At 41.8% G+C, this 19,536-nt stretch overlaps 1 protein-coding gene across 1 annotated transcript in view; it reads left to right on the top strand.

The window, feature by feature from the left end:
- LIMCH1 (LIM and calponin homology domains 1) overlaps positions 1 to 19,536 on the top strand; it is a 366,814-nt gene that overhangs the window by 97,493 nt on the left and 249,785 nt on the right. The window contains exon 2 of the mRNA XM_069744541.1: positions 17,734 to 17,804. Within this exon, the coding sequence (XP_069600642.1) occupies positions 17,734 to 17,804 (71 nt within the window). The remainder of the gene's footprint in view (positions 1 to 17,733; positions 17,805 to 19,536) is intronic.

The following is a 19,536-nucleotide window of genomic DNA, read 5'->3' as shown; positions in this document are numbered from 1 at the left end:
ATTCAACCTGTTGAATTTACAACAACAGGGCCTTTGTTCTTCAGAAGAAAAGCCACTGAGAGAGGCGTCTCACTGCAGTTCTTTCATAAGATCTCATTCAGACGTCCATGAAACTTGGTCAGGGCTTGGACCACAGGGTAACAGGAGGTCTCACGACTTGAGCTCGACAGTGTCATAAATGTCTATGAAGCTGTTGTGTTCGGGTCAGGAGACCCACAGACAGACCGTGCATTTCGGTTCTTGCTTGGCACAAGATCCTTGTATGTTTGCGTGGGCTCTAAATAACACTTGCACACTCGGCAGGGCCAAAAGTACCTGTGTGTTAGCACCACGCCGGATCCCTGCTCTGACAGGCAGGCTCTTTTGCGTGTCTCTTCACTCACCCAAGCTGCAGACAGTTCTTCCCTTCCCCATGCTCTGCATGATTCCAGCCGGTTCTCTAGCCATTTCCTTAGGGCACGCGCGTGCTCCCGCCCCATTAAAGGGTCAGCATGTGTACTTGCTATTTTCTCCTCAGCCAATGGCTGTGTGACATTGTATATATTGCTTCCTCTGCACTGGAAAGGTGCCTGAGCAACCTTCCTGTTTAGTCTCTTGTGCAAGGTCACATACCTTTACAAGTCCTGTTTGCTGCACGCTAGTGCAAATCCTGCTTGCCGCACTCTAATGCAAATCCTGCATGCTGCACTCTGATGCAGACCCTGTGTGCTGCACTCTGACACAAACTGCTGCACTCTAATACGAACTTGGTCAGCTGCACTCTGATGCAAGCTCTGCCTGCTACTCCATCCAGTCTGTACTTCTGGGTCCAGCTGCTGTGGAACCGTTGGTCTGTCCTGGAGTGGCACCTGGCGTTCATCCGGAGCCAAGTCTATCAGAGGCTCTCTCACCATCAGAGGCTCTAGTCAGGTGATGGCTTAGTCACACCCCTCCAGGCTCTCCGGTTCGTGGCACAGTGGTTCCACAAACCACGTCCTTGACTCTGTGTATGGGGGAGTTAGAGGAGAAAGCTGTCAGCCATCGTCCGAAAGATCATTTGGCCATCTAATTTGTATCGGGGCCTTTTCTTTCTGGGGTTAAAATAAACTGTCAGTTAACGTAACTGTCGTTTTAACTTTTATTACATATGTAAATACATTAGTACACATGAAAATAAGAAGCATTGTAATATCTTATCAGAGAAATTTGCTTCTTTCTCATCCTAGACTGATCAGTCATTTTCAAATATTTCAATTCACAGGTAAAATCTGTCTTCAGTGAATACAGATTTTTACTTTAGGGGAATATGAGAACAGTTGCAACTGATTAGATTCCAGTTATTTAGAATTCTGTCAGTTGCAACTGACATGTCCTATCTCAGCGGTCCCCAACCTTTTTGACCTTGAGAGCCACATTTAGCACTGAGAGAGGGTCGCAAGCCACATTGAGCTCCTGAGAGGTGGTCACGAGCAACATTCTGCTTCTGTCCCCCTCAGTTGTGTCAACCAAAGCCACCATTACGGGTATAATGATAACCGAAGCTTTTAAACAGAAATCACTCCAAAGCAGTACACTGAGATCCAGAGGTTCCCACAATGCCCAAATTCAGTATTATCCCATCAAGGACTCCCAACATACTGTCACATCCAGCTTTAAGAACCTCCTCTAATAGGTAGTATCATCCTCCAGCATACCATACCTAAAACATCTCTAAACCCCTAAGACCAGTATATGTGCATCCAGATCTGATCTTATGTGCTGGGCTACTCAAAAATTCACAATTTTGAGATGTACTCTTCATACCTGTTTGCTAGACCTGGAGCTAATGCACCAAGCTGGCAGACAGTCGCGAGCCACAATTCATGGGATCGCGAGCCACATGTGGCTCCCGAGCTACAGGTTGGGGACCCCTGTCCTATCTCAATAATGTAAAAATCTGTATTCACTGAAGACAGATTTTACCCAGGAATTGAGACTTTTGAAATAGAAAGATCCGTCCAGGAGGAGAAAAAAAGGAGATGTCTGAGTTTTGAAACCTATCTTATCAGAGACATCTCCTTCCTAGCTTAGCTTTGCTATGCAGCCAGGAGGCCGAATTTCCACTATAACTGGGGCTAATATACCAACTCCAGTTACAGAAGAAATCCGAATCATTGAAAAAAAAAGAATTTCATTGTGCCCTCCCCCCCTCCCCTTCATAAAGTTCCTAAAATATTTATTTGGGGGTAATTTCAAGAATGTGTAGAAATCACTGTTACTAGCCACGCCCATGTCAAAACTATAAAAATTGTGCCCACTATATAAAAATAATTGTTACAGAAAATGTAACATTAATTTTATTGATCCATTTGTGGCCATTAAAAAAGGGGAAAACCGATATCCTTTATGCTATGTGCACACATTGCGGATTAGGCTTAGGAATTTCTGGTGCGGATTCTGCCTCTCCTGGCAGAAAACGCACCTGCGGATTTGTCGCGTTTTTTGTGCAGTTCCGCAGCGTTTTTTGTGCGTTTTTGCTGCAGTTTTCTTGCGGATTTGCTGCATTTTTTACCCCTGCGGTTTTCTATAATGGAATGGGTACAAAAGCGCTGCAGTGTGAAGATAACCTTTTAAAATTATGAAAAAAGGTGCAAAAATTAAATATCGAAATGATAAAATTTTTTACAGCTCTAGCGCATATATGAAAAAAAATAAAATTATGGCCTGGTCAAAAATTTGTTAATAATAAATTATGCACATTACTTGGTGTGTGCACCAGAATAATTCTAATTTACCTTCTGTTCACCTTTTCACCATGTTCTGTGCTGCCACAGCTCCACTTTGGGGAAGCTGGCACAAAACCCCACAAAAATCGAGCTGCTTCAAGGTGTTTTTACTCCAGTATTATGATGTAAACACCTCAAAGGCTCGGGTTCTATGTGTTTTATTTTCCTGCAGTTTCAGCACAGACGAAATTAGAAAAATAGGACTTGACAAATGGTCCTCTAGAGCTTGGGCTTTGCACAATGTCCAAAAGATCATGATCTTGAACAGAAGACCCCTCACTATTAAATGGGTTTTCCAGGCTTTTCACAAGTTACTGTGTGACTGCAGACTTGTGAATCCTCACATTACAAGACTGGGTGGTCATGTGATCGTACACATACAATATTCATACTTCTGGCCACATTCCAACTAAACATGTGTGGCCTCGCTCAATACAAGTGAATTGAACGAGGCAGCACCTGTCTAGTCGGAATGTGGCCAGAAGTATGAATATTACATACTTACGATCACATGACCACCAACATTGGAAAATTACAGGTCTGTAGTCGCAAATAATGACTGCAGTCTTTTGGAAAAAGCCTGAAAATTTTTTTTAAACCAGAATTTCCTAACTGGGTATATGACATTTCTTTACTAAAGCAGACACCCATTTCTATAAATATTTCCTCTAAATAATGTTCTCCTTTTGATTTACCAGCTTCTCTGCTCTGACATAGAAGAGATTTCTGGTGATGGATGTATAGTAAGGACTTGTTTTATATGCAGTTCTCTAATTTTCACACTAGTATTTTGATGCGACGGTACAGTGCCTCTTGGAGGCAGCATATGGCGGCACACCGTTCCGATCTCTAGAACAGAACCATAGGCGCTTTGTGCTGCTATTCTGGCTCCAGACACATGGTCGTCCTTTCTGCGTGACTTCAGTGTAATAGTGTGCATGATTTGTTTTCAGTCCAGAATACATTTGGCCATGCTGTTCTGCCTCGTTGACTTTGCAGTAAATCTGTTCAGAGCCCTCACCAATGTGTAATCGGACTGTTAAGTTCTAAGGTTGGTCTAAAACCTGTCGGAACTCTTGTATCATGGAAACTGTGACGGTAGCTGCTTCATTCTAACCTTGTGATTTAGGGATGTAGTATACAGATCAGAAAATGGCATACTTTTAAAGTAAGTGATTTGGGCGTTCTACCCTTTGGATGTCCTCGGGCACCTGGATTGCATTCCGCTTTTGATTACTCAGGTTGTGCAGAAGTTTTCTGTGCGGAGTTACTGCCTGTTCCATAACGGGCCTGGGAACCGGTCCCCTCCAGAGAGAACACGGCTAGGCTCAGCACACTTGGCAGGAAAAGGCAGCATTAACTGCGGAGGCATCTAAATGTAATCCATACCTGTAATTATCAAATTCATTTTAGGCTCTTAACTGCTTCAGGCTATTGTTTCCCCTCTTTTCAACCTTGTGTTTTCTGGCCTAATTGAAGCATTTGTAAAATCTGTAATCTAAAACAGAACAACGTCGGCTTGTTGTATTTGCCATTATAGACGATTATTCTTTACTGGCTACTTCTTAGATGATCACTTACAGGATCTGTCAATCAGTTCTTACTGTGCAGAGTGTAGGAGAGGTTAATAACATGACTTTTTAGCTTTTACAGTAATTATAGCACTCCTTTAGGCTGTGATCATACCATGCCACTGTCACATGCTAAAAACTTGTGCGCTTGTTCGCCTTTGAGTTGCGCTTGTTCGCCTTTGCAGTTGTTCATGGCTGTTTTCGGATGCGCTAGCCTTGCATATGAACACAACCTTATTCTTACTTGAATCCTCAATCTTGGATAAGTAAGACTTACAAATTGGTACAGAATAATACATTTTTTCCAACTTGTATACCATGTTGAGTACACATATGTTGTATGCAGCTATATACAGATCTATCAAAAAAGGAGTATACAAGGTAGGGCTTTTGAAGTATTAATCTGAGATGGGTAGTATTCTGACTCCATAACTGGGCTGTAAGTGTAAGGCTCTTGAGATGGTGTTACTATGAATGTCTGTATTGAACCAGTACTCACACCAAGAACTTCATCAGATAGCGTAACTCGACTACAGAGGCACGTCTGAAGGTTCCGGAAGAAGATTGTTCTCAGGCTGAATTCTTGTATTATGCACAATAGTGAAAGCAGGTGAAAAGAGGATTCTTATCCAGGGATGTGGAGACTGCAAGAAAATTGAACAAGGGAAGGGGGTTACATGCATCAGAGCTGGACAACAGGGAGACAAATGGCACAAACTTAAAAAAATGGGAAAGCCTGATTGCATCGCAGTTTAGCAACAACAACACAATCCTCATGCAATACTGTATGATTCGTGGGACATAACTGGTAACAATGGTAAAGTAGAATAGGCTAAAAAAGGGGGCATTGTGATATAGAGGATAGCTTGTCACACCTATAGGCTAGGACTACGTAGTGACACTGGCTATATGTCAAGGTGATGGGGCTAAAATAGGGTCACATTGCAATTAGTGACCTACCACTACACAACTAGTGCAAAAATCCCAAACTTTTGGATCAGTGTTTGCAAGGCGCATACAATTTTGCCCCATATACTTCAAAGCACACAAATTGTTACACACACATAAATATAGATATTTGTAATAAAACCCCTACATCTTTCTGTTATCTTTTAAAGCGTCAACGAGTTTTCATCGAAACTCACAGCTCCATAAAGTAAAAATAAAAAGCATCATAGGTCTGTGAAGTAGGGATAGGGTTAGGTGGTTCTTTTGAGTGTCCTTTTTATATTGTACCAGACCTTTAATAGATTCTCTATTAGTGATGAGCGAGCATGCTCGTGTAAGGTGTTATCCAAGCATGCTCAGCGTGTTTGAAAATGAGACCCCACGCGGCTGTTCGACAGCCGAAACACATGGGTGGGATTGTCTAACTGCTTCAGGGACTTGAACATATTTTCCAAGCATGTCGAAGGCACTCTGTCAACAAAGGTGCGTGCTCGGATAACACCTTATCCCAGCACGTTCGATCATCGCTATTCTGTATTATTGAGAATTAAGTGATGATATAGGAGTTTTTTCCTGTCTTTGCTTTATGTCTCTCTTGGCGTGAATAGTCTGTACCTAAATGTCAGTTGTGTTTTGTTTTTTTGTTTTTTCTTTTCCCTCAGTAGAGGACAGCCAAAGGGGAATGATCCATGTCAGGCGTGCTGAATCCCATACAAAGAGTTAAGGCAGTGGAATTTCACACGTAATCGTTTCAATTATGCAGCATGCATTCTTTTGGAATTTTCTCACTGATCTCAAAAGACCGTTGTGCTGTATGCCAGTGCTTGTCTGATGACTGCGCAGAGTGATCTTTCCAGTGAGATTCACTACATTGGGGACACGGCCTCTGGAAGGCGTGATGTGCAGTCAAGACGCTGGTTTACAATGGGGTCTTGCGTCCGAATATCTGACATGTTTTTGGAAGTGCAGTTGCAAGGACTGATTTTTGTGATTAAAGATTTGTGGGCTTTTATGATTGGAAGATATCTGTTGGGGTTTGTGCACACGCTGCTTTTTGTGATGCATTTTTTTCCTGGAAAAAAAATACAGCGTCTTGCATTGCTGACAAAGTGAATCATTTCTGAAATTCCGTGCACATGCTGTTTTTTGTTTTTTTTTCTTGGAATTTTAAAACTTTGAAAAAGCAGTGGTGTCGTCCTAATGTGCAATACCAATAACAACATATTGTGTCTCCTTTTATAGGGGTTATAGGATTAGAAAAAAACATGGTTGCCCATTGTCAGTGCTGAACCTGACTACAGGTTGGTTGTGCTGCTGCAGGTCAGTCCTAGTCACTTCAATAGACCCTGTACAACCTGTCGAAGGTGCAGCACTGTTTCATGTTGAAAGCAATCATGAGGGTTTGTTCTTGTTTTTTGTCAACCTTGTAAGCCCCAGAATGATTGTAATGTCAGAGGTGTTGCTGTGGCGGGATCACAAAGTGTGCTAACCCTACAAAGCTTGAATTGTGGGATTCCATTCTACAAAGAAGCCATCACAGCTGCACCTCATAGTAGGGGTGCAGTATGCTGGAGGCATTGGGGCCTTTGTTGCAAGACCCCGCAGGTGGCGATTACACTGTATTCATGAAGAGAAACCACATCCATGTCACACTGCTTCGGTGATGTAACCGATGATGTCATTAGAGGAAGTTGTTAGAGATGGGATCTAGTGGATCCCTTGTTGAGCAATTAGTGTGTGTAGTGACTATATAATGAGCAGAATCAGTGACTTTGCCTTAAGATACCTTCGCACATTTATTTCCCTTGTTGCATCCATCAAAATGGACAGGTTTTTTTCTCTCTCATCACATCCTTTCTAACTCCTTTTTTTCTTTTTTTTAAACTGAAGGAGGTGAACTTTATTTTGTTTCCATTGACGCTCAGCAATGGATCAGTTCATAGTGGGTGTAACCTGAAGTAAAATGGATATCTTTCTATCACAATCTGGTTTTGTCGGTTCCCAGTGGACTTCTGCTTTGAGTCTTCACCTTCAAAAAAGGATGAGAATAGGACGTGCACTGAGATTCACAAAATGCACACATGGATCTATAAAAAAAATTAGATATATGATTGGTTCCATTAACTTCTATTGTCAGTGTGCTGTCCATTTTAAAAACGGACAGCACACTGGTGAGAAAAACGGCCCGACATTGACGATCTTAGTCCAGATAGCAGTGTCCGCACCATTCACAGGTCTCCTGACCCGAACTTGACATTCTCATATATGCTTATGAGGCTGTGGAATACGGGTCAGGACTCAGGAGAAATAGGTCCCTATTATAGTAGTACTCCTGTTAAGATGATTTATTTGAGCACACCCCATTTCAGTATGCTTACATCCTCACCGTAACTAAAAATTGCCCACTCTGTCGGAAAAAATATGCAGATGGCTGAGACTGATAATAACATGCTTAAAGCAGCGGATTATATTTTCTCCCTTCACTATTATAACAGATCCAAAACAAATGCATCAAGCCGTGAAGTACTGTACACCTGGCTGAGATCAAAAAAGCTTGTCTGGTAGTAGGCGGAATGGCAGCATGACCTACAGTTAATGAAACGTTCAGGTTCTACATAGAGGTAATGAGACATAAACCTTGTGTGGGAGGCACAAGGTGCAGCATATTAAAGACGGGAACCGTTCCGGACGTCCATGCTCCTTTTGTCCTGTCAGAGTTCCAAAAATCTGCAAATAAAAAGCAATTTGCTTAGTCCAGCTGGTTTCTTTTAGGATGTTTCCAGAACGTTGGCTTCTTGCTTCTCCCATTAAGCATAATCTCTACAGAATAACAGTCATGTCTATTTAGGCTTAATGGATATTTGTTGGGCCATCATCCTGAGTGTGGTCAAGAACCGCAATCTGAAACCTTGTCAAAATTGTTTTTCAGTTTTCAGGTTGAGTGGAAAAACTATCTGACAATGTTTAACTCGTGGGAAGTCAATGGAACACTAAAAAAAGACATCCACACCAGGCTTTCCATGGCTTAATCTGTATATTAAGAGGGATTGGTGTCTCCCTAATCCTTTAATAGATCCATCACATCTTTCCACCTTAATCGGATTACTGCACTTGGTGTAACTTTATATTGTGAGCCTACCTCTCGGAAAAGTCTGCTTGACAAAAAAAAATGGTGGCACTCTGTCAATTTGTGTTCTTACCTGTTCACTGAGTGCAGTAAATCATGATAGCGGAATGTCATTAGACATTAAAAACAAAAATGTACCAAAGACTGTTTTCCACATAAAGAAAAAAAAATATAAATGTCTCTTCCTGCGGTTTTTAATACGTTTTTATTCTAGAGGTCGTTTTAACCGTAAAATTGCCTAGGTATGCCGTTATGGCATTTTGCTCTCTTATACAATATGAATTTGCCTTCTCATACATTTCAGTATATATCCAGTGTATATGGGCACCAGAGAGCGAACATAAAATGAATGTCAAGTGAATAAAACTTAGTGGGTACGGAAAGTATTCAGACCCCTTTAAATTTTTCACTCTTTGTTTCATTGCAGCCATTTGGTAAATAAAAAAAATCCTTTTTTCACATTAATGTACACTCTATACCCCATCTTGACTGAAAAAAAAGCAGAAATGTAGTAATTTTTGCAAATTTAATTAAAAAAAATCCCTGAAATATCATGTGGTCATAAGTATTCAGACCCTTTGCTTAGACACTCATATTTAAGTCACATGCTGTCCATTTCCTTGTGATCCTCCTTGGGATGTTTCTATTCCTTCATTGGTGTCCAGCTGTGTTTAATTAAACTGATAGGACTTGATTTGGAAAGGCACACACCTGTCCATATAAGACCTCACAGCTCACAGTGCATGTCAGACCAAATGAGAATCATGAGGTCAAAGGAACTGGCCAAGGAGCTCAGAGACAGTATTGTGGCAAAGCACATGTCTGGCCAAGGTTACAACAGAATTTCTGCAGTACTCAAGGTTCCTAAAGGTACCGTCACACATAACGATATCGTTAACAATATCGTTGCTTTTTGTGACGTAGCAACGATATTGTTAAGGAAATCGTTATGTGTGACAGCGACCAACGAACAGGCCCCTGCTGGGAGATCGTTGGTCGCTGAGGAAAGTCCAGAACTTTATTTCGTCGCTGGATCTCCCGCTGACATCGCTGGATCGGCGTGTGTGACGCCGATCCAGCGATGTCTTCACTGGTAACCAGGGTAAACATCGAGTTACTAAGCGCAGGGCCGCGCTTAGTAACCCGATGTTTACCCTGGTTACCAGCGTAAACGTTAAAAAAACAAACACTACATACTTACCTTCAGCTGTCTGTCCCCGGCGCTGTGCTTCTCTGCACTCCTCCTGCATCCTGTGTCAGCGCCGGCCAGCCGGAAAGCACAACGGTGACGTCACCGCTCTGCTTTCCGGCTGACAGTGCAGAGGAAAGCACAGCGCCGGAGGACAGACAGCGGAAGGTAAGTATGTAGTGTTTGTTTTTTTAACGTTTATGCTGGTAACCATGGTAAACATCAGGTTACTCAGGTTACTAAGCGCGGCCCTGCGCTTAGTAACCCGAATTTTACCCTGGTTACCGGGGACCTCGGGATCGTTGGTCGCTGGAGAGCTGTCTGTGTGACAGCTCTCCAGCGACCAAACAGCGACGCTGCAGCGATCGGCATCGTTGTCGGTATCGCTGCAGCGTCGCTGAGTGTGAAGGTACCTTTAGAGCACAGTGGCCTCCATATTCCTTAAAAGGAAGAAGTTTGGGACCACCAGAAGTCTTCCTAGACTTGGCCGTCCAGCCAAACTGAGCAATCGTGGGAGAAGAGCCTTGGTGAGAGAGGTAAAGAAGAACCCCAAGATCACTGTGGCTGAGCTTCAGAGATGCAGTAGGGAGAAGGATGAAAGTTCCACAAAGTCAACTATCACTGCAGCCCTCCACCAGTCGGGCCTTTATGGCAGAGTGGCCCAACGGAAGCCTCTCCTCAGTGCAAGACATATGAAAGCCCGCATAGAGTTTGCTAAAAAAACATATGAAGGACTCCCAGACTATGAGAAATATGATTCTCTGGTCTGATGAGACTTAGATAGACCTTTTGGTGATAATTCTAAGTGGTATGTGTGGAGAAACCAGGCACTGCACATAACCTGCCCAATACAATCCCGACAGTGAAGCATGGTGGTGGCAGCATCATGCTATGTGGGACAGGATTACTGGTTGTCATTGAAGGAAACATGAATGCGGCCGAGTACAGAGATATCCTGGATGAAAACCTCTTCCAGAGTGCTCTGGACCTCGGACTTGGCCGAAGGTTCACCTTCCAACAAGACAATGACCCTAAGCACACAGCTAAAATAACAAAGGAGTGGCTTCAGAACAACTCTGTGACCATTCTTGACTGGCCCAGCCAGAGCCCTGACCTAAACCCAATTGAGCATCTCTAGAAAGTCCTGAAAATGGCTGTCCACCAATTTTCACCATCCAACCTGATGGAACTGGAGAGGATCTGAAAGGAAGAATGGCAGAGACCCCAAATCCGGGTGTCAAAAACTTGTTGCATCATTTCCAAGAAGACTCATGGCTGTACTAGCTCAAAAGGTGCTTCTACTCAATACTGAGCAAAGGGTCTGAATACTTATGACCATGTGATATTTCAATTTTTCTTTTTTAATAAATTTGAAAAAAATTCTACATTTCTGTTTTTTTTCCAGTCAAGATGGGGTGCAGAGTGTACATTAATGAGAAAAAAAAGAACTTTTTTGAATTTACCAAATGGCTGCAATGAAACAAAGAGTGAAAAATGTAAAGGGGTCTGAATACTTTTCGTACCCACTGTATTTTTTTTTATAGGTCTAAGGTTGGTTTAAAATGTTGTTAAAGAAGCAATGCCTTCACCGATCCCCTAAACTCCTAATCTAATACATATAGGGTCCCAGATGGTCTCTACTTCTGATCCCATCTTGACATACCACAAATGCCAGAAAATATCTGTTAAGGCAATAAATATTTGATCACTGGGTGCCAAAATAATGGGACCCTCACCCATCTAAAGAACTTTCATCCTGAAGTTCCCTGTGTAAGTAGAGTGATGGTATAACACTACTGATATGGTATTTTGGGATGCCCTTTCTTGGGATCACTGGCGATTAGACACTTACCATTACAACACTTCCATTGATATGTATATGAATGGGAGCCGCATCCAGTCACTCCACCACTTCTCTCCTAGCAAAGCATTACAATGATAAAGGCAAGAATTAGTGATGAGCGAGTATACTCATTGCTCGGATTTTCCCGAGCACGCTCCGGTGGTCTCAGAGTATTTGTTAGTGTTCGGAGATTTAGTTTTCATCACCGCAGTTGAATGATTTACAGCTATTAACCAGCCTGAGTACATGTGGGGGTTGCCTAGTTGCATTCTATAATGCTGTATATCTGCCCCCAATCCAACCTGTAAGAGAAGAAAAATAACTCTCATTATACTCACCTGCGGGGCGGACTGGTCCGAGGTGTGTCGCTCTTCTTGGTCCGATGCTTCCCGTCTTCTTGCGATGCCGTCCTCTTGTGATGCCGTCGTCCTGCTTGCTTCGTGTGAATGACGCATCACTGCATAATCCACACAGTCTGCTCTGCACTGTGCTCCTATGCAGGTATACTTATCTGCCCTGTCAAGGGCAGAGCAAAGTACTGCAGTTTGCAGGCATCGGGAAAAGTCAGAGACGCCCAGCGCCTGCGCCTTGCAGGACTTTGCTCTGCCCTCAACAAGGCAGAGAAGTGCGCCTGTGCAAGAGCGTGATGCCGAGGTGAGTATATGGATGATGCAGTGATGACATCCACATGAAGCAAGCAGGAAGATGGTGATCATAAGAAGATGGGAGGCGCCGACCAAGACCAGCGACGCCCATCGGACTGGACTGCCCCGCAGATGAGTATGATAAAAGTTATTTTTCTTCTTTTAGGCTATGTGCACACGTTCAGGATTTCTCGCAGAAAATTCCTGAGAAAAATCGGACATTTTCTGCAAGAAATCCGCAAGAAATCTGCATGCGGTTTTGCCGCGGTTTTTTCCGGACACTTCCCAATGCATTTTGTAGTGGGAAATCCGCAAAAAAACCCGCAATTCATTCGGAATTCATTCTAAATGATGGGATGCCTATTGTATGCGTTTTTTTGCGGTTTTATAGCGTTTTTATCGGGAAAAACCGTGAAACAACCGCGAAAAAAAAACGCAACGTGTGCACAGAGCCTTACAGGTCGGGTTGGGGGCAGATATACAGCATTATAGAATGTTGTATATCAGCCATGAAAGGTGAAGGCCGTATCTCAAATCTGCCAAAACTGGTGACAGGTTCTCTTTAAGACCCTATAACACTAAAAATCTAATTTTCACAATTTGTATATTGATAGCCTGAGGGTCACTGCTGCAGCAGAAATGTACAGTTCCATGTATATTATATGGGTACGTGAAAAGGTCTTTATGTATTCTGTAACTAGTAACAAAACCCAGCACTCAACTTGTTGTGAAAAGGAGATTGGACACTTTATTATATCCCAACGTACACTTCAAACGTTTCGGTCACACATGTGACCTTCGTCAGTGACAAGATTTGGGATGATAAATTGGTATAGATGGCTATATGTAGCCGAAGATGGGAATAGTCTATGGATATTATAGGTAAAAGAGCGCTATCAATATTGTCCAGAATGCAGCGTCAATCAAGATGAGAGCCGCTATATGCAGTCTCGTACAGAGTCAGTTCCGCGGTGTATTCTGTAAACTTAGGCTGAATTTTATTATGCAAAATATGTAATGCACATGTACTGTGATGTATAAACACATTACTTATTTTTTGGCTCGTTAGGATATTTTTTGTAGAAAAGGACACGATTTGTTGTGTTGTCATCGTAATATCAAATTATTTCATATGTCTGTATCCACTATTTTTCTAAAGCCGCTGTTATCAACTTACAAACACAACTTATCTTGTTTTGGATATTCATACCGAGACTTGTTCCAGAAATTCTTTTGCATCACAAGCTTTTCAGTGCTGCAGAACTTCCAAATCGGGTCAGGAGTTTATGAAAACTGGTATCTAATCCATTGAAAACATGACTGCTATTTGCATACCATTGTGTTTAATTGCCACAAACCAAAAGTATGTCAAGCGGTTCCCTGAGCAGTTTTGCGGTGAGACAACACCCAGAATCCATGATTGGCTCTAAGACCATTGTCAGTCTAAGTAGTGATTAATGGTAACCACAGCCTTTCCGGGAAGGTCTTCCTCATTACATTTGGCACAGGAGACATTGAGGTTTGCAAATTCACATGTCTGGGCTTTCTAATTTATTATATAAGAGACCCTGATGATAGAAATGCAAGCCAAAATGTTATAAAACCATTTAATTCTGTGAAATATATAAGACAACATAATAATAATCAGACATCACAGGTGGATTAAAAAGAAGTGTCTACATCTTATAAAAGACTCACAAATAGTAGCTAAAAATAAGTAAAAGTGTATATGTTTATACAGATTTAAGACCGTCAAATATATGTACGCAAGTGACTAAGTCAGGAAGTGAGGCGCAACAAGTAAGCAACTTGTCTAGGTCGCCTAAGAAAGACACACGTACCTATCAATGACTGTGAGTAAAGATGGCAATCACAAGTAAAATCAACCATGGGTTGATAAATACCCAATCTTGCCAGGTGGTGTAAGGCAGGCAACCAGAGCCCCACCGCACCCGACTCGCGTTTCGCAAGAATGCTTTGTCCAGGGGTTTTTCAGGTTTACAAATTCACATGGCTAGGTTTTCTAATTTATATGTATACCTTTTTTCTGAAATATATCTTAACACTTTGATTTTTTTTCTGAATAAAGAGACTAACTGGTTTTGAAAACTTTTTTGGGGTGATTGTCAACTAGCAAAATCGGAGACTTGCTACCTTACTATAGGGCCTAGAATGTCCATGCATTTACATAGAAATTATTTAAGAGAGATATCTGTGAAGGCACTACAAGGAAATTGAACACCTACCTGCAGATTACTACCAGCAACATGCCACCCAGTGATCAGCTTATTTTCGGGATACCCATTTTGCAAACAATTTTAAAAAATGTGAGGACTTTCAGAATATGGAATAGATCTCGCTACAGCAACATGTAAGGCTAGGGTCTCACGACCAATTTTTCTCTCATCCGAGAAAAGCGGTCCAATTAGGGTACGTGCACACGCTGCGGATTTTGCTGCCAATCCACAGCGGATTGGCCGCTGCAGATTCGCAGCAGTTTTCCATGGATGTACAGTACCATGTAAACCTATAGAAAAAAAAATCCGCAGTGCACATGCTGTGGGAAAAAAAAGCGCGGAAACGCTGCGTTGTTTATTCTGCAGCATGTCAATTCTTTGTGCGGATTCCGCAGCGTTTTACACCTGCTCCATAATGGGAATCCGCAGGTGTAAAACCGCAGATGAAATCCACGGAAAAAAACGTGGTAAATCCACAGTGCGGTTTACCTGCGGATTTATCAAAGTCAGTCTGGAAAAATCTGCATAGTAGTCCGCAGCGTGTGCACGTAGCCTAATGCTACTCACACTCTGATCAAAGGGAAATGGGAGTAGAATCTGATTTTCTCAGAGGTGGAGAAAAAAAGAAAGTTTCTTCACCTTCTCCATCCAGCCAGTTTGTGTAAATTTTTCCACACTTTGATGTTTTCCACGGGCCTATAGACTTGAATGGCCGAGTCCGACCCAATTATTGGAGGTAAATCGTGCGTGCTGCAAATTGGACATGTGCACAACCTCATAACATTCATCCCCACATTATTCAAACTGTCAAAATGGCGCAGAGCACTCGTTCGATTATTTACAGTCAGTGCCTGAGCCCGAAGGATGAGCATTCAGCATGTATATAACACTGTTTGCTCTACAATAAGAGTCTACATTCAAGAGCTCGTCAGGTTTCCTGAAATAAGTGCATATTTAGACCTATAAAACCCCTTTTAATGGTAAAACTTGCTGGGCCTACACGACATGTGAGGGTTGTTAGTAAAATAGTCCCATCGAGTGACTGCAGAATGTACGATCACTGAACTGAATAATGGATGACGCTCTGTTGATGGAGGTGGCAGGTGTTAAAACAATTGTAAGTAACTATATGTTTGTTCTTTCATATCATGTTAAAAGACGAGTCCTTAATAATGAACTCTGCATGAGGAAAGTCATGACAATGGAAATGTTATCCACATAGAGTTCAATAATCTAAAAAATACTCAACTTATTTTCCGCACTACTTGATACTAAATGTTTGGTTTCGTATGGAGATGTTGCACATTCTACTGAGGTTGGTCGAACGTTCACCTGATCCTTTGCCCATTTCCCTCCTTTTTTATTAGTTTTTGTACTTTACTGTCTGCTATACTGATTTTTATACCTTTTTGAAGGCTAAGGCCAAGCTCATACAATCTTGTAGGAATCCATTCTCAATCTCTCCCAAATGCGTCTTTGCTGACACCTGACTTTTGGAGTTGGTTTCTAGCCTTGGCTTGGAATGAATGATATATTGCTGACTACACTGATATACATTGCTGACTTTCTTAAAGATAGGTCATTAATATCAAATCGTTGGGGCCATCACCCGGCTCCTCCACTAATCCACTACTATCAGCTGTACACAGTGTAATGAGCGATACAACAACACTCGGTCTGCTGCCGGCAGGTGATGATCGGTGGGGGTGGTCGGGTGTCAGGCAACCAACAATGTAAATCCTACTGTAAGGATAGTGGAAAACTCGATTAAATAATGGAATATCTATTTTTTTTTTAGTGATACAGGCTTCTACTGCTGTAATATCTGATGGGGGTTCTTTACTGTAAGTGCAGCGACACTGTCATTTCCTGCCACAAGTTCAAGAAGGCCGTCAGTGCCTTTCTTAAAAATGTTAAGGCTACTAGATTTTGAAGATTGGAATTGTTGATTGATTTGTTCTGAAGGCTGGAAGGAATTTTTCCTCTAATATGGAGGAAATCTCATCCACCTAATGTCGTTTTTGCCTTCCTTTAGGTCAACACATTGGGATTATACTGTAGGTTGGATTTGGCCAGTGTTTGTTGTTTTTTTTTTTTTCGTTTTGTTTTACCACCCTAACATCTAAGTAGCTTTTCTCTTGCATAGCCTTCAATGACACATTGTGGAGCCTCCTTTACATAAAATAAAACAAAAAACAGTTTTACTTTTAGACCATGTTTTGATGTATTTGATGCAGAGACCAACCAATCACAGCGCAGCTTTTATTTCTTACTCTTGTGGTAAAATAACAAGTTGTGCTGTGATTTGTTGCTCTGGGCATCAAATACAGTTCACTTTTACGGATGTAGTGATTCTGTCAGTATTGGGCATAAAGAGATGAAACAATTGTCTCATTGAATATATGACCAGTACAGCGTGAAGAAGAAACTTCTCCCTTCTTCATAGATAAGGCTTCTTTTACACTTGCCATGGTTTTGCACAGCGTTTTCTGTACATTCCATCCTTTGAGTGTTGCACGATTTTATTCTTTTTCTTTGTACCATATACCCCATTTTTTACATAAGACATGTCCCAACCTCAGGCATTTGAATCACAAGTAGTACATAAGAGACTCTTTCCCAGACCAAACCCCTTAAACCTATACAAAGCCAAGACTAGACCTCCTCTAAACTAATGCAAACCTCAAATCAGACCTCCAGCAGTGGTGGGGAACCTTCGGCCCCGGATTGTTTAAGGCCCTCGTTGATCTTTTTTCCAAACCCCCCACCCTGCACTGATCTAGACCACAGACCAAACCCCCTACACTAAATACAGACCCCCTAAACTATTAGAAATCCAAGATCAGGCTCTCTAAACCAAAAAATTTAAAACAAGATCGCTTTAAACTAATATAGACCTCAGACCGCATGAACTAATAGAAACTTTAGACCCTTTAAACTAATGCAAACTAATATGGACCATAGAATAGATACCCCAGACCCCATAAACTAATAAAGACCACTGAGAAGAGGTGAATATATAATTAGGATTCAGAAGACTTCCAGTTCCCAATTTTCCATGTGCATCTTGGATATTTAAAGCGAGTTTGACAATGTAGCCTATTCTGCTTTGTCATATAAACTTATAAACGTTGTGATTTTACGTATTTTTGATCCAGGAATCAAGCATCCTTTATTTGGGAATACAAGTCCTACTCTGTTGTACTGCTACATTTCTAATTTTTGGAAACTTTAGTAAAGTTGTCACAGACAGATTATTTACTGTAAGAGCAGTGAAAAGATGCATCTCCCTGCGAGGATTCTTTTCTCAAAAAATATATTCCAAGTTATGCGTACACAATCATAATTTACTATGCTAATACTTACCAATGTTGTATGTTTGAGTGTTAGACTTTTTTAATAATTCTATATTTTTATTCCCATTTTTTAGCAACTTACGGGTAGAAGTTTTGGCGACAAAGACTTCCGCACCGGATTGGAGAATGGAATTCTTCTTTGCGAGTAAGTCCATTTCTTTTCTTCTCTTCATATTTTACTAGAAGAGATTTGTACTGAAGCTCAGAGTCCAGACATGTAGAGAAAACCTGTGCATGAGCTGCTGTTTATTGATGCTGCATCCATGCGATGTTCTCCTACAATAAAAAGAGCAGTGGAAATAAAGAGGAAATTCTCAGGAAACCATTAATTCTACAAATCCTGCCCTTGTTTTTTAATGTGCATTCTTTTGCTGCTTCATTGAGCAAGAAAAATTGTGGTAGAAAAGTAGTCAAAAGGATGTTAAGTCCGTGCAGCAAAATAATAAAAAAAAATAACGTCACTACATCAGCAATATTAGGTCCGATACCGGATATTCCCAAGAAAGTGACATGATGGATTTTAAAGTAAGATGTGTACATTCATTTTATGTAATTTATAGATCATGGAGTGTTTAAAATGATTTCCAGGATTGCAAAAAAAAAAGTCAGATTTTAGCTATACCACAACAATCGGGTAATGCAAAGTAGCTGGTATCAAGAAGCTTTGTAGTCAATTGTTTTGCTAAAAAAGAATGGATAAAGTTGAGTTTAGGATCCGTTCACATTTGCGTACAGCCATACAGAAAATACTGCTGGATCACTGACATGAGACTTGAGAGGTGACTAATGGACCCCATTATCTATAAAAGGATTAGTCTTGTTTTCCATCATGGGGGTGTTCAGTAGTTTTGGCCAGATCTTAGGCTACTTTCACACTTCCTTCGGTATGGAGCTGTCGCAAACCGTCGCCCCGACTTACCGACGGACGTTGTGCTAAATTTAGCACAACGTGGGCAGCGGATGCAGTTTTACAACGCATCCGCTGTCCACTGTGATGAGCGGGGAGGAGGGGGCGGAGTTTTGGCCGCGCATGCGCGGTCGAAAATGGCGGACACCTCGCACAAAAAAAGTTACATTGAACTTTTTTTGTGCGTCGCATCTGCCAAAACACGACGGATCCGTCGCACGACGGATGCAATGTGTGCCCATCCGTCACGATCCGACGCTAATACAAGTCTATGGGCAAAAAAGGCATCCTGCAAGCACATTTGCAGGATGCATTTTTTGCCCATAACGACGGATTGCGACGGAGCCCAGAAGACGGAAGTGTGAAAGTAGCCTTAGGGTGGATCCTCCAGCGCAATGTGGTAAAAAAGCCTGACTCATTGCGACTGCCCATCCATGTTCAGGAAACGCACTGGCTGCACTTCCTATTTTCAGGTCACTTTTTGCAAAAACAGAAAATGCCAATATAATGCTTTGAAAAATGTAACTTTTGCTGCTGCTCAAACTTGTCCTCTACTAATATATGGCATAATTTTTTAGAGGTCCAACGGCAGGTCCTCTTTAGCATTGCTCCATATATTGCTGCTCCCTGCACTGTGACGTGACGGCCTTGGTGCAATTAATGGAAATATTCAGTGAGACTCCTGTGTTGTATTGATCAGTGGGAGCTCCACCAATTAGCGAGTGATCTCCAGTGATTGGCATTGACTGTAATAATCCATTAATTCTAATTTTGCTACTGAAAGCAGTTATCCTCTTGTCGACAGACGCATGAGAACATTCTTGCAAGCGGGCAGTTTTCTGTTTTGATTGCTGTAGTGCTTGGCGTGAAGACTGTAATTCTAATATAGTATAGTAGGCAGTAGAGATGAGTAAATTGGTTCGATGAACCCTAGTCCAGCGGTAATGTCAGTATTCCCAGGCCACCAAAC

This window comes from Ranitomeya imitator, chromosome 1 (genome assembly GCF_032444005.1).
Source record: "Ranitomeya imitator isolate aRanImi1 chromosome 1, aRanImi1.pri, whole genome shotgun sequence".
NCBI classification, from domain to species: Eukaryota; Metazoa; Chordata; class Amphibia; order Anura; family Dendrobatidae; genus Ranitomeya; species Ranitomeya imitator.
Note: the sequence above shows the minus strand (reverse complement) of the source record. Positions and strands in the feature narration are given on the sequence as shown.